The sequence below is a fragment of the Aquarana catesbeiana genome, linkage group LG04 (assembly GCF_042186555.1).
Source record: "Aquarana catesbeiana isolate 2022-GZ linkage group LG04, ASM4218655v1, whole genome shotgun sequence".
NCBI lineage: Eukaryota > Metazoa > Chordata > Amphibia > Anura > Ranidae > Aquarana > Aquarana catesbeiana.
In genome coordinates, this window is record NC_133327.1 from 423365461 (window position 1) to 423389859 (window position 24399).

Sequence of the window (24399 nt, forward strand, 5' to 3'; positions counted from 1 at the left end):
ATCTGATCATTTTAAGCACCCCTGCCAGTTGTAAGTGGTTTGTCTCATCCATGTTAACTGATACATTTTTCTGGAGAGTTTGTGCTGTGAAAAACAACAGATTTACTAGCTGGATTACCAGATTAAAATAGAAGAAAGAAAGCATTTAAAAAGGAAATGAATGCAGAAATCACATCTAAGAATTAGTAAGCTGCAATATAATAAATGTTTGCTTTCGGGTTAAATACTGCTGGATAACCAGCATTCGATCAGCGCTTTCAGCCAATGGCTGCAAACCCTGATCAGTGTGTTCTGGTGGTGAGAGTCCCCGCTGTCAGAATACAAAAGCTGAGCTGGAGAGATTCCTGCATCACATATGGTTGTGTTGATGCAGAGATCAGTCAGTGTTTCGTCATTCAACCCGCAGGTTGAAAAAATAAAAATAAATCAGTGTATAACCCAGCTTTAGATGTGGTGGGTGTATCTGTTTTCTTTTTCAGGCTTCTTCTCTTTTTTTACTTACTTATCCTGCCAACTTGCTGTCCTAAAGTGACACTGCTCACCGACTGTTCTGCACTCACTGAACAGCATTGCCACCCTAGTACAGGAAGTGTGTTAGAACTCCAGAGCATCCCCACCTCTCCTCTTCTGCATAACATAGAGGGGGCATGTTCTGTAGTTCACAAAGGTGAAGTGGGCAGGAATTTAAGTTTGAGATAATACTGTGAAGTGCACAGTACACAAGATAAAACTGGATTTCTGGCAGGGTAATGTCTTCATTATTGGACAGACGTAACCAAATCCTTTCAATGGCATGTTCGCAGACCTAAAGGAAGCAAAGTATATTTATTATTTCCTGGAACCTTTGCAGGTTTATTTTGCAAATGAACAATACTTGCCGCCAATAAGATCATTTTTTTGTCTACAGAAAGATTTTTCTTATGAACGATCTACTAAGCTCTGCCTGAGGCTGGCTTAAGTCTTGAAGTAGCTGTAAGGCCCAACACACAAGAAAGAGTTCTCTGGCAGTTGATTGATTTCTAGGCTGTATATAATAATTCAAATAATAAATATAGCTCTGCTAATATCTTTTTTCTTGTTTGTTTCACGCGGTCCTATGACTGCAATTCACCTGCATATTATACTATTGTGCAGCCGGGTGGGTTTGTATCCAAAACGCTCCTGTATCCATGCTGGAAGTGATGTACAGTATGCCCGCCTGGGTTTCCTGGGCCATTGAACACTAAAGGAGATCATTTGATACATACAAATAAATTGGAGATTTTTTTTTTTGATACTGGAATTGCACTTTAAACTATAAAATATATAGGATTTGTTACCCTAAAAATCTTTAATGCTTGAGGAATGAAATGAATGGGTTTCAAAAACTTGCATCTTTAGCCAATAAAGGGTATTACATAAAAAACCCAAACTTTCCGCAGTATAGTAAAAATCTAGTAATATGAAGTTACAATAATGAGAACTGATTGTATGTAAAAATATAATAGAGACAAGAACGATCATCATCAAGTAATTTATTTTATAACAACTATTTTTAGTTTTAGCAAACACCTGAATTTATAGTAGAAATTTAAATTAATATGCATAAAGGTGATTGCTGCAAAACCATAAAAGTGTGTTGCCCCGTACACACCAGTGTTAATTTTGTTGACTAAAACATTTTAGTCGACTAAATGAATACTATTTTAGTCGCCTAAAATACGACTAAAACTAAAACAATTGAGATGACTAAAATACGACTAAAACTAAAATGGCATTTTAGTCAAAAGACTAATGCCCCGTACACACGGTCGGATTTTCCGATGGAGCGTGTTGTCGGAAATTCCAACTGTGTGTGGGCTCCATCGGACATTTTCCATCGGATTTTCCGACACACAAAGTTTGAGAGCAGGATATAAAATTTTCCTACAACAAAATCCGTTGTCGGAAATTCCAATCGTGTGTACACAAATGCGACGGACAAAGTGCCACGCATGCTCAGAATAAATAAAGAGATGAAAGCTATTGGCCACTGCCCCGTTTATAGTCCCGACATACGTGTTTTACGTCACCACGTTTAGAACGATCGGATTTTCCAACAACTTTGTGTGACCGTGTGTATGCAAGACAAGTTTGAGCCAACATCCGTCGGAAAAAATCCTAGGATTTTGTTGTCGGAATGTCCGAACAAAGTCCGACCGTGTGTGTACGGGGCATAAGACTAAAACTAAATTAAAATTTGATTTCAAAATTAACACTGGTCTGTAGTGCATGTTCATACCTCAACACCTTAAATAATATATGAGATTTTTCACTCCAGCAGTATATAGTGAGTTTGGAAATTGTAGAGAAATGTTGACTAATGCATTACAATTTAATTTCACTCATTAGATTTTAGATGACGAAAATGAGTTTTAGTCGACTAAAATGTACTGGAGATTTTGGTCGACTAAAACGTACTGGAGATTAATGCCGTATACACATGAGTGGACTTTCGACGGACTGAACTCCGAAGGACTTTTTGACGGACTTTCGACAGAGTTCCGACGGAATTCCTACGCAACGGACTTGCCTACACACGATCACACCAAAGTCCGACTGATTCAAACGTGATGACGTACAACCAGACTGGAATAAGGAAGTTCATAGCCAGTAGCCAATAGCTGCCCTTGCGTCGTAGTTCGTCTGTCGGACTAGCATACAGACGAATGGATTTTTCGACCGGACTCGAGTCCGTCGGAAAGATTTGAAACGTTCTATTTCTAAAGTCCATCTGATTTTTCGACAGCAAAGGTCTGATGAAGCCCACACACGATCAAATTGTTCGGCGGATTCGTTCCGTCGGACCTTTGCTGTCGGAAAGTCCGGTCGTGTGTACACGGCATTAGTCGACTAAATACGAATAAAACTAAGACAATTGCAGAAGACTAAAATGGGACTAAAATCCCATTTTAGTCCTAAGACTAAAACTGAATCGAATTTTGCTGCAAAAATTAACACTGGTACACATGATTGGATTTTCCGCCAACAAAACCATGGATTTTTGTTCGAAGGTTGTTGGCTCAAACCTGTCTTGCATACACACGGTCACACAAATGTAGGCCAACAATTCCGAACGTGGAAACGTGGTGACGTACAACACAACAAAGTTTCGTTGTCAGAAAATTTGAGAACCTGCTATCAAACATTTGTTGGCAGAAAGTCCGACAGAAAATGTTCGATGGAGCATACACACGGTCGGACTTTCCGACAACAAGCTCACATCCAACATTTCAAGTCGGAAAATCCGACCGTGCGCACGCTGCTTATGAGATCACCATTCGGCCATTTCTATTGTGTCCAGTGTAAGCATGGCACAAGGATAAAAAGGCCCATGGCGCTCATATCAACCAATCAAATATTTGTTATCTTAGTTTATTATCATAAACATAATAAATTATTTACCCAGCATTTACTGTGAAATGGAAAGTTCCTTAATCTGACACTAATCTGGTGGTGAGGTTGACATTCTATGGGATCAGGCTACAAATAAAATCACATTATTAGTATAACCTGAAGCTGACAAAAATGTAATACTCTGTCAGATTTCTGGCTTTTCGGATTTTCCCCTGGAACAATATGGGATGCCACCCAGTATTTAGCAACTAGTTGAGCTGTAAGAAAGAGACAATCTGACATTTTCATGTATCCTGTATGATAATCTCCCAAGGCCATGGTGAGATTATTTCACTTCTTCCCACTCCAAGGTCACAGAACAGCTGTTAGTACCTGGTCATTCCATTCTCAGTGTTAACTCCAGAACAAACATCTGCTAGATTACTCCAAAACACAACTCCCATGTAAACACATCTCTACATAAAGCTCATCGTATCTTTTTCTAAAACACCTTTTCCTGTGAGTCCATTTTTAAAATAACAAACAGCTTAAGCTGGCCATGCACTGATAGCCTACAGGCTGAACAAAAAAAAACAAAAAACAGATTCTTTCATCCATATTATAGAGCGCGGATGAAAGCTTCTCCTGCTGTGCCTGTTGCATTTTGACAGCCAGTCCCGCCAACTGTCAAAATACCCAAACAATGGCTGCATATGATTGGGTGCAGCCACTTTCTAGTCAACAATTTTCCACCCTACTTCTTAATTTTGTAAAAGGAGGGACATCAGCCAATTGTTACTGTTTTATTGTTTTGCTCTATTGTTTTTTCATTTTGCTCAGATACTCACGGTGAATATGAGCATCTTAGGAAAGTGTTCCTAAGCTATTCGTGAATGGGTACTCACTGTGTCAACCCTTAACCGAGTAGGGTGTACCTTATCCTTGTTCTAGGTTCCGTATGTTCATATATAATGTGCTATGTGTCTGATTTCCAAAGACCTTTCTCCAGTCTCCCCATCTTCATCTAGATTTTCCTTTTGGTTGCTTGTGGATTACCTCTATTCACAGTGCTTATGTATGGTTATGTTTGACAAATTAATGTTGAGCCTTGTGTTTGTTGTATATCTGTAATTTCAACCCAATAAAAATTTTAATTAAAAAGAGGGACGTCAGACAGCAGGTGGCTGACTGGTCTACCCACTAAGCAAATTTCACCTGGTTCCTCAGGAACCAGCTAAAACCCATACGGTGTATAGCCAGCATAAGTGAGCTTCATTGACAATTTATTTAGACAACATCTTCTTAAAACACTACTGTCAAGCCCTTTTGGGGTGGGTGGATTCCCAACAAGGTAAACAGCACAGGTTGACAGTTCCTTCCCTACCCCTTTCCTATGCATTTACTTAACCTTTCAAGATCAGAACATAAATTCTGTTTAATTCTCTGACACCATTAATAAATTAAAATAAATGAAACAAAGACCAGTTTGAGTACAACAAGGTCAAATAAAGCAGAGAGAGCTAAATAGATTGTACAAGTTACACTCAACCTAATACATTACATCTTGATTTGTCACTCTCTGGTGTCCACGAAACATCCTAAATAAAGGAGATGGGTATCGTGGCACGAGGCACATGTCCCAAAAAACAGTTCAGACCTTAACTTTAAAGTGGCTGATCACAGAACTAGTGATTGTGCTTTATTCACTCCATTTACTTCCTTCCCCAAAAAAAAGCAACTCCATTCAATCAATAAGGACTGCAATGGCCAAATGTATAACTTAAAAGGTCAGCCTGTTCAAACTAGATACAGGGGGTCCCCGGGTTACAAACAAGTTAGGGACTATAGGTTTGTTCTTAAGTTGAATCTGTTTGTAAGTCGGAAAAGGTACATTTTTTAAGTGTAGCTCCAGCCAAAAAAACTATTTTTAAGCTTTTTAGATAGCATAGGGAAGGGATATCACCCCTGTAACATTTGTTTTGCTGTCTGTGCCCCTGTTCAGAAGATTTCACCTCACTTTCTGTCCCAATGACAATTGGATTTTGAAAATTTTGGGTTGTTGTGGAAACAAGCCTTGGTGATAAAGCATCAGTGGAGGTACCTTTTCCCCTTAATAGCTCTTACAGGAGAGAATTTCCCTTCCTAGGGGTAGATTTCCTCTCACTTCCTGTTCTCTGCCTCCGTTTGTAAGTAGGAGTCGTTTGTAAGTCGGATGTTTGTAACTAGGGGACCCCCTGTACTCAAATTTTTGGAATGGTTTCTTATATCAGTCAAGGGTCTCTGATAGCAAGATTTCTAAGTGAGTTCCCAGACATGCATATCTGCTGTAGCCATTACAAAGGGGGTTCAACTCTTTTTGATGGATTTTCATTTAGAATTAAGTTATATTTATTACAAAAAACAAGTAGGAACACCCTGCTCGTAAATCTTGCCAACATTTTGGTCTGGGACATAGTTTTATTATATGTGCATGCATAATTAAAGCACACATCAATATACCTTCACTTACACTTTGTTTATTTTCCAGCATAAAAAAAATATGAATTTATTTCTGGAATTCACCCATATTAAAACAAATAAATGATGACTTCTCTGGTCTTGACATTAAAATGTTTTATTGTCTGCAGAGAAAATATCTGTGATAAAGCAAGGTATGATTAAGTATCCGACTTTTCTCTAGATTCTCTGATTATAAGGCACAAGTCATCTATCAAGTAAGCTTTCGATGAAATAGTAGGCCTTGACACATAGAAGCATGGAGGTTAAGCCAACATAGCCCATTTCTTGTGTTAACTTGATGCAAGTGACCGTTAAGGTCACAGATGTTACAACGTCCCTGCTGTAGTAGACTTAACAAAGGAAACAAAGGAACCAAGTCTTTAGGCGACAAATCCAAAGGGAAAGAGGTGATTTGGGACAAAATGTTGAGAAAGACAATCCAGCTGCTGTTATAAATCACTGATATACTCAAACTGGGTAAGTACATCTTAAAACAATAAATCCTGCCAAAGACACTATAATTGCTGACCCAACACATATACATTTTCAGGTCAATATCTAGACTCATTATTATGACATTCCTAAAAATAAAGGTGTGTCGCCGCCCTGACTGGCTGGTACAAATGCATTCTTCAGCAAGAAATATCCAGCCACACCAATACCTGTCATTACTATATTTGAGAAATAAACTCTTTATTACCAACAAAAGGATATTATTTACACTGTGCATTTAAAGCAAACCTGAAGTGGTGCTAAATTACCACAGGTTCATAACAGCAGGTACCTCATGTGGAGGAGGTAGGGAGGGTTGGGGCAAGACTTTCAACCACAAAAGCTGGTCTAGATTTCTATACTAGAAACTGGATTCAAGGCTCCAAGGACACTTAAAAAGAAAAAAGGAACTGATGTGTAAATACCAATGTCACTTAAGGAGGTTTATTATTTCAGGTTTTTATATAACACTGTCAATTTTGGCAGCACGTTACATATGTATTATACATTCATATCAGTCCCTACCCTCAAGGAGCTTACAATCTAAGGTCCCTAACACACATTCATACATCCACATACTAGGGCCAATTTAGACAGAAGCCAATAAACCTACCAGCATGTCTGGTATTATTATTATACAGGATTTATATAATGCCAACAGTTTGCACTTTAATATAAACAATACAATATAAAGGGGGGGCAGTACAATACAGAAGGAATAGCCTTTTACTTTATTAACATTTCTTGTGGTTAACCTGGCTACTTACCTTGTTTGCTGCTTTTTAACTCAGAAGTTCCTAAGATTGCTTCTCGTGTGGCCCCTTCTCTTGTGGGTTCCTTTATGAGACACCCTTGTGTGTGTGCTCGCAGGAGAGAGATCACAGGCCTACGTTACCAAGCTGCTTATGTCGACACACACAGGCAGCTAGAAAGGACTAGATGGCACATATATGCATGGTGACACTAGGACTTATAGGATTTCATGTCATCTGTGTCCAGTCTTGCCACGAAGAGTTAATCCAGCTCTGAGCAGTCCTCTTATCTTTTTTCAGTGAGATAAAAACTGACACACAGAGAAATAGGAGTCAGTTCTTCCCCCCTTGCTGTGAGTGACTGGTGATTTACATATCTCATGCACTAGCCTGAGAGAGGCATTCTGTGTACTTCAGATCCCCTCCTCCTTTCTTCTACAGCTCTCCCAGGATTGGCTGCTCCACACCTCAGTATGATTGGACATGCTGAAATCATGTGGTGACTTTTCTGGGTTTTGAATGTTAGAGATCATAGCAGAGGTTCAGTGGTAGAAATACACAGGAGAAAATGCATATTGACAAGGGGAGTGTAGAGGTGGGCGGGGAGTCTACTGACATCACGACTCCACCCACCGAGCTCCAGACAACAGACCCACCCACAGAATCTGCAGTTTTTCGGGTCTCATAACAGACAGAGGGGAGACATTTGACAGGTAAGGATACACGCTGCACTATGGCAGTAGTTTAGAAAGGATGAGAGTGGGTTTACATCCACTTTAAGAGCTCATTCCAGGAACGTGTGTGATGGGAATATAGACAGTGTGTGGAATAGTGCCCCATAACTGGTGTCAGTAGGAGAATTAGTTCCACATCTCTGGTGTCAGTGGGAGGAATATTGCCCCATCATTGGTGTCAGTGGGAAGAATATTGCCCCATCATTGGTGTCAGTGGGAGGAATATTGCCCCATCATTGGTGTCAGTGGGAAGAATATTGCCCCATCATTGGTGTCAGTGGGAGGAATATTGCCCCATCATTGGTGTCAGTGGGAGGAATATTGCCCCATCATTGGTGTCAGTGGGAAGAATATTGCCCCATCATTGGTGTCAGTGGGAGGAATATTGCCCCATCATTGGTGTCAGTGGGAGGAATATTGCCCCATCATTGGTGTCAGTGGGAGGAATATTGCCCCATCATTGGTGTCAGTGGGAGGAATAGTGCCCCATCATTGGTGTCAGTGGGAGGAATATTGCCCCATCATTGGTGTCAGTGGGAGGAATAGTACCCCATAATTGGTGTTTGTGGGACAATTAGTTCCTATTCTCTGGTGTCAGTGGAAAGAATAGTGTCCTTCTTTGGCGTCAGTGGGAGGACTAGTGCCCCAAGGGCCGGTTAAAGGCAAGCAAAGTACCACATTTGGCCCGCAGGCTGCAGTTTGGCGACCCCAAGCTTAGAAGAAGACAGCCTCTCCATAAGTTTAGCAAAGCACAGTTCATTCTATGTGAGTCCAGACTTCCAATAAAGAAAGGAGACTGTACATCTAGAGGGATCCCTGATGTCTTTTGTGTTTTAAGTCCCAGTGTGTGCATGTTGATATCTGCATTGTAGCAAAGTAATGAGCGTAACACAAGCATAAATAATAGGTGATGACTTTTTTTACTCTATTTCAGGGCTACTTGTAATATTATACCCCATGTGGGTTGTGTTTAACAAATGGCAACTTGGCAATGGCAATGGCAAGCCTAGGATAGGCCTAGCTACCAATATTCCCTGTATATGAGCAAAATATATTGTAATGTGATCATTCTCTACAGACCATAATAATTCCAACAATAAGAAACAGTTGTACCTAGTAATTAGATCATGACATCAAAGGGTGGTTGTTAGTTCTGCTTTCTGCAAATTAAAAAAATAAATGAACTTTAATAACACAGTGTAAGAAGTGAAGATGCAACTCAGGAACCGTGGCTTGTAGTCTGTTGGGAGCCCATCTGCAGACATTTAAACCATACCATTCTGCAATATATTATTGGATTATTAGCTGCACAATTGTATGTTGTGTAATATACGCTTTTAATTCCTGAACTTTTTTTCTAGTTTGCATTATATGGACATTACATTCTGTGAGAAAACTGTATTTTACGGGAGGAAATGTATACCCGTACCTCCCAGGCTGACAAAACAGCACACATCCCTGACTTAGCTGTGTGGTACATTTTAGAAGTTCATTTGCCTTTCAGTTCTGCCACTGCTTTTTGAAGTGGTTAAGTGGGCTTAACTTCTAAGATTTAAGTCACTTCCAAGAACTATAATTAATCTATGTATGATTTATATGGTATATTTGAGCCGCACTCCGCGTAGATGGAAAGGCCATCCTCTGTAGTGCACATCCCTACTGGGGATAAAAGCAAACAAGGCTTACAATGCTCCGATTCCGTTTATTTTTCTTATGGACATGCTGAGGATATTTGTTCTTAGAAAAAAATCCATCATTTCTCTCTTGCTACATTTTTCATGTCTTACAGGGGTTAAAGGAAAGTCTCCAAATCTTCATTTTTTATGGAGCCGGAATAATTTCCTGCACCTGTGAAAATACGTTCATAGAAACTCTATCCTATCCCGAAGAGGAGTCCCGTGGTCAAGGTATGCTGCTTGTACTCCCTGCCAGCATTTCTCGTCTGACACTTGGAAAACCTTGCTGAACCGTGTCAGCTGCTTCCCACTAAAAAAACCACACCTTGTTTTATGTTGACTTTTAAATGCTGCACAATGACAACACGCCATGCTGATTCAGCTTGTAAGCTCTTTGAATATTTATTATGCAAGTCTTTGCTGCCAGTTTACCAGCTATTGCATATGTATTGCACCACTGGTGGGCTACTACAGAGCGTCCAGTTATTAAGGGGACCTTGTCACATCTACATATGCCACATTTTGAGGCTCCAGATCAGAGCTGGAGGTTGTCAGTGATCAAATGCTGGAAGTGGTTCTAGCCCTTCAGTATAAGAGGTGTTGGCCCCATAATTAGCACTGCATCTGGGAAATAGACAATGTCCGTCTTCAATACTAAATTAAAAGAGGAGCCACCATTGTGACAGATTTATAAAATACTCAGAAAGACTAGAGTTTTTTTAAAGACTAAATGCACTTTAGCCCCCATTCACACATGGCTTATTGTTGCGCGATTCCCAAAGTGCAACAATTTTTAACATAAAGCTTCCCATTATATTTAAAGTGCTCATTCACACTAATGCCCCGTACACACGGTCGGACTTTGTTCGGACATTCCGACAACAAAATCCTAGGATTTTTTCCGACGGATGTTGGCTCAAACTTGTTTTGCATACACACAAAGTTGTCGGAAAATTCGATCATTCTAAACGCGGTGACATAAAACACGTACGTCGGGACTATAAACGGGGCAGTGGCCAATAGCTTTCATCCCTTTATTTATTCTGAGCATGCGTGGCACTTTGTCCGTCGGATTTGTGTACACACGATCGGAATTTCCGACAATGGATTTTGTTGTCGGAAAATTTTATATCCTGCTCTCAAACTTTGTGGGTCGGAAAATCCGATGGAAAATGTGTGATGGAGCCTACACACGGTCGGAATTTACGACAACAAGGTCCTATCACACATTTTCCGTCGGAAAATCCAACCGTGTGTACAGGGCATTAGGCTTCATGCTGCTGCTTGTTGCACAAAAAAAAAGTACAAGAGCTATTTTTTTTTTTTAATGGCAGAACCATGCATTTTTGGCCCCATGGACATCAAACAGACTGAAAATGCATGACACACGTACTCTAGCATGTTTTTGGGGCCTACCACAACCACAACTAGAATCCTTCTCCTAGCAACCTTGAGCCCGTGAACAAAAATGAAGGATTCACGAGTGTCCAATCTGGATATGAAGACTTTCATCCACCTGGCGAGGGCCTACATACATGGGTGCTCAACGTGTGGCCCTCCAGCTAGCACGGAACTACAAGTCCCATGTTGTATTGCAAGGCTGACAATTACAAACATAACTCCCAAAGGCAGAGGCATGATGGGACTTCGTTCCCTCAACAGCTGAACGGCCACAAGCTACAAAAACCTTTATGACCCCAGTGATACCCATTACAAGGATTATGGCAAATGGTAGAAGGCCTTGGAAGAAATTGGCATAGTGGACAAGGCTCATGAGCTCCAACTGCACAAGACACAACACTACCACAGAGAAAAAACAGGAAGCAGATACAAGGATGATGACATATGATGTTAGATATGACACTGTTTCACACTGGCCTAAACAGAAATGCCTAAAGCTTGAAAACACATGAAAAACGCTTCAAAAAAGGCACATTCACGTCGGAAAAAACATCCAAAAAATGCTTCAAAATTGCTCGAAAGCATTCACATTTAAAGCGGAGTTCCACCCAAAAATGGAACTTCCGCTCATCTGATTCCTCCCCCCCTCCGGTGCCACAATTGCCACCTTTCAGGGGGGAGGGGGGTGCAGATACCTGTATTAGACAGGTATCTGCACCCCTTTCCGGGAATAGACTCCTGCGGGAGTCTCGCCCCCTCCCGCACCCCCCCCCCCCCCCCCCCGCTGTCTCCTGAGAAACACACAGGTCCCAGGAGATAACGGGGACCACTTAGGTCGTGCAGCGCGACTCGCGCATGCGCAGTAGGGAGCCGGGAAGTGAAGCCGCAATGCTTCACTTCCTTATTCCCTCACCGAGAATGGCGGCAGCAGCAGCCAAGAGCCGAGCTATTGCTCGGCTTCGGCTGCCAACATCGCTGGACTCCTGGACAGGTAAGTGTCCGTTTATTAAAAGTCAGAAGCTGCAGTATTTGTAGCTGCTGGCTTTTAATATATTTTTTTTCAGGTGGACTCCCTCTTTAAGTGTGAATGGGGGCTAAAGTGGGTCCCCAGTGCCTGCCCTCAACACTTTTTAAAAGCAGCACATGTACAGTACTTACCTGACCATGATCTGTCCAAGTTTTTCCTGGGCGGCCTTTTGACCACAACACAGCCTGTCCTTGAACAACTGTCTGGGCCTGCTCTTACTGAGCATGTGAGCCATGATCTCCATTCATTCTAATAGACTTTGCTCATCCTCGTGAATATATTTTTAAGAGGTTGGTCGGCACTGAGCAGACCACACAGCAAAATGCCCAGTGGGGCAGGAACAGGTAAGCATGTGGTTGTCAGGGATGCTAGGAAAGGGCATTGTGGACCATTAATGAGGAGGTACACTAAAAGTAAACTTAAACATAAGTTTGAAAAAGTTTAATGCAACCAATCAACAGTCATATTTTATTGTTTTGACTGCTTTAAACAAACAAAAGCTGAAGCGGAACTAAACCCTCCCATCATTTTGAGCCAAGGAAGCTGTCATCTTGGCTTCTGTTTAATCTTCAACTGCCATGATTTTGCACATGTTACACATGCTGGGAATGTAACTGTTTTTTGGAACTGTTAAATCAATGGGTTTAGTTCTTCTTTAAAGTGGAGTTCCACCCACTTTTACAACTCTTCAGCATCCCTCACTAAACTGTGCACTGTAAACAAATTGGAGTTTTTTTTATTTTTTTTCTCAGCACCTACTGTATATCTGCTGTATTCACTTTTCACTTCCTCCTCCCTGGCCGCGGCCCATCGCATCATTTCCTGTTTGCAATGCCTTCTGGGAAGGGGCGGCAACTTCCTCTGAAACTGCCATTGAAACCTGACCTGAAACCTATTACACTGCTTGTGCTGTACTGAGAATGTGCGAGATCTGCAAGGATGAGATCCAGGAAGAAATACAGTCTGGCTTCAGATGCCCACATTTAAGATGGCCACGGCCTGCTGTAAGTTTATAAAATAACAAACTACTGCTATAAACTAACAAAACAGACCTTAGTTTACAGACTAACTTTACTAGAATACATTAAGCTTGTGTATTATAGGGGTATTTTTATTTAAAAAGTATCATTTCGGCCCGGAACACCACTTTAAGTGACCATGACTTATTGTAATTCATCTGTTTGTTTTCTAGGTTATTTTAGGTTATTCAACTTTGACAAAAAGGAAACATGGAGGATGCCATTGCTGAAAATGACAGCTGTCTGGCTGTCAAATGCCAAACCTATGCTTTAAGACAGAGGCTGAGGAAATATTGACCAGAAACTGACTGCACTGGTGTGAACTAGAGCCATTGGAATACATGGAAAACACTGTGCATGCATTTTTAGTGCAGAAAAAAGGCGCACGGAACTGCATCTGGTCACTGTGAACTGGCCCTCATGGTATGTGACTAATGTACCTAAAATATGCAAAACAAGTTAAAAAAAGTATTATTTCAAGAAAACTGCCTCCTGAAACATTATCCTGCTATTTCAACTATTGCAAGCATGTAGTCAGACTTCCACAAGAGCACAGACACATTTCTGATCTCTAAATATCAGCGTAAAATAACATTAAGTATATAACAAAAGCATATCTGTTTGACAAAATTATGAACCACATTATGGGGTTCCTGCGGTCCATTCGATGGTGAGGATCCTGAATCAATCCATTATGGTGTAGGGGCAGAAGATGTCTGCAGTGATCATGCAGATAGTAACCATCATCACAGGAATGTAGTCTTAGAACATAATGGTAACTATCAACTTTAGCGGCTATGAAAATGATCAAAAAGGAGGCCCATAATGCACGTATCCACCTATGCATTTCAAATGACCCTTAATGAGGTTCAATACACAAAAAAACATATCTGGCCCATTTTTGGCCAACCCAGGACAGCACAAAGCATGGTTATTCACAGCTATGTGTTGTGGTGCGTTGAATGTTCAGGTTCATTGTTTACTGCATTGGCAGAGGATGCCCCCAAAACACATTCGGGGCCCATTACAAATACACAGGATGCCCCCCAAAACACATTAACATGCATGAAAACATAAATGCACATGGTAAGGTATGTGCAAACGAGCAACCAGGACACAGCTTGTTGCTGCAAGTATGAAATATCTAACAGAGTAAGATACTAGTAACATACAAAAACTGGATGTGACACGACAGGTTTGTGACTGCCGCCACATCTCAAACCTTAGAATACATCCACATTTTATATGCACACAGTGGCAATGAAAAACAACCTGCTTTACTAAAAGAAGAATAATAATGCTGTAATCATAAAGCCATATCTTCACCTCCTGGACTACTCATATAGCAGGTTCCAATGTGTACATAGTAACCAAGATTAAATACAATTTCCAGGGAAGAATCAACGCAGTATATTTACATTGCACAAATTATGAAAATTAATCTTGGCTTCTACGCATGTACCTGAAGTAAGCATTCAAAGTCATATTGCTTGTGGGGAACTGCTAAATAACTACGTATAATTGTATCTCTTATCACAAACTTATCACAAAAAATAAATATTGTAATGTAAGCACTGCACAATTTAATCAGCAGCAAAATGTGATATTTGAAAAGTTATATACCCGGCAAAGACTCTAACCAAATATTGAGCGAGAGAGGGACTATAATGGACGCACTTGTCATTAGAACACTGGTGGATGGGACCTGAGCTGACATGGTAATAAATGCCTGGGTCATCTTTTTGAATTTGTGATTGTTTCCATGCTGTTTACTCAACCGAACGTGTGTGAAGGATCTTAAATGCATTTGATGACAACATATTGGGCATAGCAAGGCCAAATGGAGTTGATTTACTAAAACTGGAGAGTGCAAAATCTGGTGCAGCTCTATATAGAAACCAATCACTTTCCAGGTTTTATTGCTAAAGCGTTAAGGATAAGTTCACTTTTTAGAACAAAATAATAAATGCATATTTTTTTTGCAGGTAAAAAAAATGTGCATTTATTTTTTTGGAGCCTGTAAAGCATTTTATGGTAAACTGAAGGTCTCCTTCAGATCTGTCAGTGTATCTGTGTGCCCGTACATCCCGTACTGACAAGCAGATACATTGACAGGAAGAATCAATGAACTACCATGGCGTTCCACAGCGAAGCCACGCACAACCGCGTTGATTTCAAAAAGGCTGCAACATTGGGAACATGTTCTACCCTAAAAGCAGGGGGAACATGTCACGTTCCCAAAGGTAAACTCATCCTTCAAAGTAGTAGTAAATTCACGTGGGTGATTTTTACCTATAGGTAAGTCTATAATAAGGCTTACCTATAGGTACAGTAATTATCTCATAAACATGCACAGTTTACCAGATACTTATTCTAGCAGCAGCCGGTGACATCTCCGGCGCATGGACACTGGGTTCTAAATGGACTGTGCCGACTCTCCGCATCCAATTTGCAAAAGCAGGAGATTTTGACTGGCTCTCTATGGAGTTGGTTCACATATCTCCGCTGCGAATTTGCACAGGAGCCCTGTGCGTCTTTTGGTTCGTTTCAGGTCTGAATTCAGCCAAAAATTCTGTCTAAAATCGGACCTGAAACGATTATGGTGAATGGGACCTAAAATTGGACCTGAAGCGATTATGCGGGTTCCCCGCATCCAATTGGGATAGGGGTGAACTCAGCCTTAAGTACAGTATGCTACATTTTGTCTACTCTAGGAGGGTATACACTGGGAAACTACCTTTGGTACTAATGGGAAACGTGATTTCTGTTCAAGGATTATCACAGGAAATTCTTGAAAAAGAATCAGCAGAAAATAATCTATAGCTGGTCGTTGGCTGGTGTCCACGAGAAGCAGCATAGAGTAATAAGAGTCTTGTACAGGCACCTACAAGTAGGCAGATAATTTAAGGACAGGTTGTGCAACCTGATAGGTCTAATTCACATGATTGGTGGTTAGGCAGAACTAGGCGAGCTTGTGTTTGACAACATAACAGAAGTGTACATTTTTTTTTTTTTTTTTTTTTGTATGGGTGGTAGGGTAGGCAATAAGTTTCGACATCCCATATAAGTAGGTGTGTTCCCTGGTAATTACAGTAGATCCGGGTGTGTATTTAAAGAAGAAGACTTGAAGAAATTCTGTACACATAATTAGGAACTGACAGCATTAAAAGTGATGGACTGGCAACAACTATTAAAAGATTGGATTGCTTGCATATTTAAAACTATACGTCCTCATTGAGAGGAACTATCTGCACTTTATATTTAAACTGATCAAGCTAGTTTTATATTGTTAGGTAAAAGGAATTTATGAACTTATGGAAAGGAATCTAGTAAATATGCCCTAAGGCCTGGCATGCCTATTAACCCCATTTTAGATTGTAAGCTCTTATGAGCAGGGCCCTTCTAAATCTCTTGTTTAAAATTGTTTTGTAACAAGGGATGAGCTTGAGTTCCAAAACTAAAGCCGGCCATAGATGGTGCGATTTTCTTTACTGCAACCAGTGGTTGCAGGTAAGAAAGTAGCTCAATTCCCCCATCAATATAGGTAGTGTTGGTGGGGGAATGCCTCCCACAGAGCTAATATGTTCTTCCCAGCAGGGGGGGTGTGAGGAGCCATCCCTGCCAGGAGAACACACAGTAATTATTGCTATATAGCCACTGGCAATAATCGCATGAAAAATCAACATGCTGGTTTTACCCAAGTTGATCAGTCGATCAAATTGGGTACCAATAGTCTGCCCATATATGGTTCGAATCTTGGACGATCTCTGCTGAACTGGCCGAGATTCAAACCATCTATGGCCAGCTTAAGTTTAGATGAGCCCTGAAGCAAAGTGTCAGTGCTGGCCCATCAGCTGCTGCCTGGCCATTCCTCACCCCACAGCTGTATGTTCACACAGGGGCGAGGATGCTCATTATATCATCTACCTAGTATTGTTACATGATGTCCAAAGTGGCACGGGTGCCTCCTGAACTCATCTCTAATTTGACCTTTCGAACTCCTGTTTTTTTTTGTACACCAATAAGCTGTGGGCCAGGTCATTACCTTCCCTGTAGCTCACGCAAACTGCTGGGTAGGGAATGACCTGGCCTGAAATTCATTGCAATATATAAAAGTGGGAGTTTGGGTTAGAGATGAGTTCAGGGGATGGCCAATTTAACCTGCATCAATGACATTGACCTAATGTCACCACATTAGGTCAATGATGTAATGAGCACCCCCGCCCCTTTGTATGTGCAGCTGGGGAATGACCCGGACCACAGCTCATTGGAGTACATGAAAATGGGTGTTGGGAGTTTGAGTTAGAGGTGAGTTCTTAGAACTTCTTCTCTATCAATGACACTGACCTAGTTTGGTCATGCGACCATATTTTAGTCAATGATGTCATGAGCCCCCCCACGGCCCTTTGTATGTGCAGATGGGGAGTGGGAAATGACCTGACCCGCAGCTCACTGGAGTACATAAATGTGGAAGTTCTGAGTTTGGGTCAGAGATGAATTCTGAGAACACCTGAGTTCAATCTTTATCAATGACACTGACCTAATTTGGCCATGTGACGATATTAGGTCGAAGATGTCATGAACATCCCCATCTCTTTGTGTACGTGCAGCTGCGGAGCAATGAATGACCCGGCCCACAGCTCACTGCAGTACACAAAAGTGGGAGTAAGGAGCTTGGGCTAGAGATGAGCTCAGATGATGCCCAAGCTCCTCTAGGTCAATGATATCATCAGCATCCCCACCCCTGCGGAGCATGGAATGGCCCAGCTGCAGGTGATAGGGGTTCTGGGTTTGGACCTAAGCTCATCCATATTTGTATCTGTACCTTCTCCCTTTATTTTGTTAAGTTCTGCACAAACCCTCTAGTACTATATAAATCCTCAATAAAAATAATAATATTTGTGAGATGTACAGTAATGACAAAGGTCTACAGAGGAAAAAAAACTTGACATGATGTTACAGAAAAGAAGGGTGCACCATCCCCAACAAAGAACAAAGCCAATGCATCAGGTAAAAAAAGCGCAGAACTACTTACGGACTGGTACCTTCCGGTGGTCCAAGTGGGATACAAAGTGATGGAGGGATGCCAGGCGACGTTGTAGGTGGGCACTGCGTTCTCCCAGGGTAACCGCCTGCCCATGGATGCTGCTGAAGATGTCCTCAGCATGCCTAGACAGATCAGACAGCTGATGGATGATGTGCATCATGGAGTAGATGCTAACTTCTTCCAGAGAAGTCACCACCAAAGCTGATCCATCCCTGAGCCCATCAGTGTCCCCCAACCTACACACCTGGGTGGGCTGCACTGTCCTCAGATGGAAAGGCATGGCAGCAGCAAACTGGTAAGTTTCAGACTGAGTGATCCAGGATGTCTCCTACTGATCCCTACATCCACACAGCTGGCATCATGTGCATGGGATGCAGCCTGACTCCAAGGATTGCTATGACATGTGCCATCCGATCACAACAAACCTCCCAGACAGTCCTATGGTGACTCACCGGCGATCAGACTTCATTTGTATTCCTCACACACTTCTCCCCAACAAGAGACAGGGATCAATAGGCACACATTCAAATCTACACTCCCAGATCCCAGGGGGGACAACAAAGCTTCCCATTGGTCGGACAAGTCAGCGCACAATCACCTCTGATCCCCTCTAATCATCATAGAGTTCGAGCTCCATGGACAAAAGTCACACCATCCTCAGGAAACTTTCCCCGATCTGTTCAGTGGGGGACTGGGCTGTCCTGCCGGGGAAACTGTGCCTTGTATGAAACAGGAAAAGAGGCAGAATCATGGATCCCTCCCTCCAGATCCTTCTCCTCCTCCTCCTCCTCCTCCTCTATGTGTATAGTGAGGGGGGTGTCTGCAGACTGGCCCGAGGAGGAGGAGGAGGAGGAGGAGGGAGACACCTGTACAGCAAACACTTCACTCTGTCTGGGCTGGAGAGGAGACACACACACTGTACTCATCTCTACATTATACTTATCCCTACTACACTCTACACTGAGCTCATCTCTACACTGCGCTGATATGTACACTGTACTCATTTCTACACTACACTCATCTCTAAACTAAACTCATCTGTATACTGCACTCATCTCTAAACTAAACTCATCTGTATACTGCACTCATCTCTAAACTAAACTCATCTGTATACTGCACTCATCTCTACACTGCACTCATCTCTACACTAAACTCATCTGTATACTGCACTCATCTCTACACTGCACTCATCTCTAAACTAAACTCATCTGTATACTGCACTCATCTCTAAACTAAACTCATCTGTATACTGCACTCATCTCTACACTGCACTCATCTCTACACTAAACTCATCTGTATACTGCACTCATCTCTACACTGCACTCATCTCTACACTAAACTCATCTGTATACTGCACTCATCTCTACACTGCACTCATCTCTACACTAAACTCATCTGTATACTGCACTCATCTCTACACTGCACTCATCTCTACACTAAACTCATCTGTATACTGCATTCATCTCAAAACCAAACTCATTTGTATACTGCACTCATCTCTACACTGCACTCATCTCTACACTGCAATCCTCTGTACACTGCACTCATCTGTATACTGCACTCATCTCTACACTACACTCATCTCTACACTAAACTCATCTGTTTATTGCACTCATCTCTACACTGCACTCATCTCTACACTAAACTCATCTGTATACTGCACTCATCTCAAAACTAAACTCATTTGTATACTGCACTCATCTCTACACTGCAATCCTCTGTACACTGCACTCATCTTTACACCGCACTGATATGTACACTGCACTCATCTATACACTAAACTCATCTGTACACTGCACTCATCTCTACGCTGCACTCATCTCTACACTGCAGTCATCTCTGCACTGCACTCATCTTTACACTGAGCTAATTTCTACACTGCACTCCTCTATACACTGCACTGATATGTTCACTGCACTCCTCTGTACAATGAGCTCATCTCTACACTGCACTGATCTGTAGACTACACTCATCTCTACACTGCACTGATATGTGCACTGTACTCATTTCTACACTGCACTCATTTCTACACTGCACTGATATGTACACTACACTCACCTCTACACCTCACTGATATGTGCACTGTACTCATCTCTACACTGCACTGATCTGTAGACTACACTCATCTCTACCCAGCACTGATATGTGAACTGTACCCATTTCTACACTGCACTCATCTCTACACTGCACTGATATGTGCACTACACTCATCTCTACACTGCCCTGATCTGTACACTACACTCATCTCTACACTGCACTGATATGTGCACTGTACTCATCTCTACACTACACTGATATGTGCACTGTACTCATCTCTACACTACACTGATATGTGCACTGTACTCATCTCTACACTACACTGATATGTGCACTGTACTCATCTCTACACTACACTGATATGTGCACTGTACTCATCTCTACACTACACTGATAAGTGCACTGTACTCATCTCTACACTGCACTGATATGTACACTACACTCATCTCTACACTGCACTGATCTGTAGACTACAATCACCTCTACACTGCACTGATATGTGCACTGTACTCATCTCTACACTACACTGATATGTGCACTGTACTCATCTCTACACTGCACTGATCTGTAGACTACAATCACCTCTACACTGCACTGATATGTGCACTGTACTCATTTCTACACTTCACTGATCTGTACATTTTTATCTTTACACTTTTTTTTATTTTTATCACTGTTATTGCTGTCACAAGGAATGTAAACATCCCATATGACAGTAATGGGCAGTGACAGCTACTCTTTATGGAGGGATGGGGGGTCTATAAGACCCCAAACCCCTCCTCTGCACTTGAAAGTATTTAAAACGTCAAGATCTGTGTTTTTGAATACTTTCTTTTTATTTTAAGCTGGAGCCTTTAAGATGCTAGTAATCCAGGAAGTGATGTCATGACATCGCTTCCGGGGGTTACTAGATCCAAGACTAGATCTTCGGCCAGCCGGCGGAAATGCCAGCTGATTGCTCGGGCCTCCCGGTAGGACAGGAGAGCCCAGGCGGGAGGGTGGGTGTCTATTGTTATTACAATGAAGCCGACCGTCCGCTCTGAAGAACGGTACCGGGGTGATGTCTGCAGCTGCAGGCATCACCCCGGTAAAACCCCTTGAAGCAATATCGGTAACATCTGTCTAGTTTGTGACCGATATTGATTTTTCAGGAAATGCTGATATTGGCCTGCAGTAATTGGCCTTACCGATAATCGGTCGTTCCCTAATTTCTACACTGCACTCCTTTGTACACTGTACTCATCTCTACACTGCACTGATCTGTATACTGTACTCATCTCTTTAGGCTCAGTTCACACTGAGGCGACCTGTCAGCCGCCTGACAAGTCGCGCTTCATGTAGTGCAACCGTTCTAATGGGAGCGACTCAAGACGCTCCGACTTAGAAAAAGTTTCCTGTACCTTTTGTAGGGTGACTTCAGAGTGACTTGCATTGACTTCTCTTACAGAAGTTGTTTGCAAGCTGCATTGAAATCGCGCTGTATGGGGCAGCTTCAGAGGCGGGCGACTTTGAAGCCGCCCCAGTGTGAACCGGCACTAAAAGTGATTGTAAACGTTGAATTATTATTATTTTATTTTTTATAAACAACAAATTTGTCATACTTACCTGCTCTGTGTAATGGTTTTGCACAGAGCAGCCCTGGTCCTCCTCTTCTGAGGTCCCCCACCTGCGTTACTGGCTCCTCCCCTTCAGGGTGCTCTAATAGCAAGCCACAAAGTATAATATAGAGTGCCCTTATAGTAAGGTATCAGGTCCCATGATACATTGCTCCTCACATATTCACAAGTTCTCAGGCACTTACTGACATGTATGAACGGTGTACTGAGCTGTATGTGTGCTGCACTGTTTATACTGACATGTATGAACGGTGTACTGAGCTGTATGTGTGCTGCACTGTTTATACTGACATGTATGAACGGAGTACTGAGCTGTATGTGTGCTGCACTGTGTATACTGACATGTATGAACGGAGTACTGAGCTGTATGTGTGCTGCACTGTGTATACTGACATGTATGAACGGAGTACTGAGCTGTATGTGTGCTGCACTGTGTATACTGACATGTATGGATGGTGTACTGAGCTGTATGTGTGCTGAACTGTGTATACTGACATGTATGAACGGTATACTATGCTGTTTGCAGGCCAACTAATCGGCTGACCAACTGATCGAATATGAAAATGACAGCTATTTTCATAATCGATTATGCTGATTAGGTGTTTCAGCCCTACTCCTCTCTACACTAAGCTTATCTCTACACTGCACTGATATGTACACTGTACTCATTTCTACACTAAACTCATCTGTACACTGCACTCATCTATACACTAAACTCATCTGTACACTGAGATCATCTCTACACTGCATTGTACTCATCTCTACTTTGCATTCTTCTGTACACTACAATCACCTGTACACTGAACTCATCTGTACACAGCACTGTTCTATATACTGCACTCATCACCACACTGCACACCTCTGTACACTGAACTCATCTCTACACTGGACTGATATGTACACTGCACTCATCTCTACACTGAACTGATATGTACACTGCACTCATCTCTACACTGAACTGATATGTACACTGCACTCATCTCTACACTGGACTGATATGTACACTGCACTCATCTCTACACTGGACTGGTATGTACACTGCACTCATCTCTACACTGAACTGATATGTACACTGCACTCATCTCCACACTGAACTGATATGTACACTGCACTCATCTCTACACTGGACTGATATGTACACTGCACTCATCTCTACACTGGACTGATATGTACACTCCACTCATCTCTACACTGAACTGATATGTACACTGCACTCATCTCTACACTGAACTGATATGTACACTGCACTCATCTCTACACTGGACTGATATGTACACTGCACTCATCTCTACACTGAACTGATATATACACTGCACTCATCTCTACACTGAACTGATATGTACACTGCACTCATCTCTACACTGGACTGATATGTACACTGCACTCATCTCTACACTGAACTGATATATACACTGCACTCATCTCTACACTGAACTGATATGTACACTGCACTCATCTCTACACTGAACTGATATGTACACTGCACTCATCTCTACACTGGACTGATATGTACACTGCACTCATCTCTACACTGAATTGATATGTACACTGCACTCATCTCTACTTTGCATTCTTCTGTACACTACAATCACCTGTACACTGAACTCATCTGTACACAGCACTGTTCTATATACTGCACTCATCACCACACTGGACACCTCTGTACACTGAACTCATCTCTACACTGGACTGATATGTACACTGCACTCATCTCTACACTGAACTGATATGTACACTGCACTCATCTCTACACCGAACTGATATGTACACTGCACTCATCTCTACACTGGACTGATATGTACACTGCAATCATTTCTACACTGGACTGGTATGTACACTGCACTCATCTCTACACTGAACTGATATGTACACTGCACTCATCTCCACACTGAACTGATATGTACACTGCACTCATCTCTACACTGGACTGATATGTACACTGCACTCATCTCTACACTGAACTGATATGTACACTGCACTCATCTCTACCACTGAACTGATATGTACACTGCACTCATCTCTACACTGGACTGATATGTACACTCCACTCATCTCTACACTGAACTGATATGTACACTGCACTCATCTCTACACTGAAATGATATGCACACTGCACTCATCTCTACACTGGACTGATATGTACACTGCACTGATCTCTACACTGAACTGATATGTACACTGCACTCATCTCTACACTGAACTGATATGTACACTGCACTCATCTCTACACTGGACTGATATGTACACTGCACTCATCTCTACACTGAACTGATATGTACACTGCACTCATCTCTACTTTGCATTCTTCTGTACACTACAATCACCTGTACACTGAACTCATCTGTACACAGCACTGTTCTATATACTGCACTCATCACCACACTGCACACCTCTGTACACTGAACTCATCTCTACACTGGACTGATATGTACACTGCACTCATCTCTACACTGAACTGATATGTACACTGCACTCATCTCTACACTGAACTGATATGTACGCTGCACTCATCTCTACACTGAACTGAAATGTACACTGCACTCATCTCTACACTGAACTGATATGTACACTGCACTCATCTCTACACTGGACTGATATGTACACTACACTCATCTCTACACTGAACTGATATGTACACTGCACTCATCTCTACTTTGCATTCTTCTGTACACTACAATCACCTGTATACTGAACTCATCTGTATACAGCACTGTTCTGTATACTGCACTCATCTGTACACAGCAC

General features: G+C 41.9%; 1 protein-coding gene across 4 annotated transcripts in view; it reads right to left on the reverse strand.

The window, feature by feature from the left end:
* Positions 1-18750, reverse strand: part of NHSL1 (NHS like 1) — a 291056-nt gene extending 272306 nt beyond the window's left edge. For 2 of the 4 annotated variants that reach the window (XM_073627363.1, XM_073627362.1), the window contains exon 1: positions 17990-18750. In XM_073627363.1, coding sequence (XP_073483464.1) covers positions 17990-18281 — 292 coding nt within the window. In that variant the 5' untranslated portion in view covers positions 18282-18750. The remainder of the gene's footprint in view (positions 1-17989) is intronic. The other 2 variants (XM_073627369.1, XM_073627367.1) reach the window with 1 other exon arrangement.
* Positions 18751-24399: the final 5649 nt, after the last annotated feature.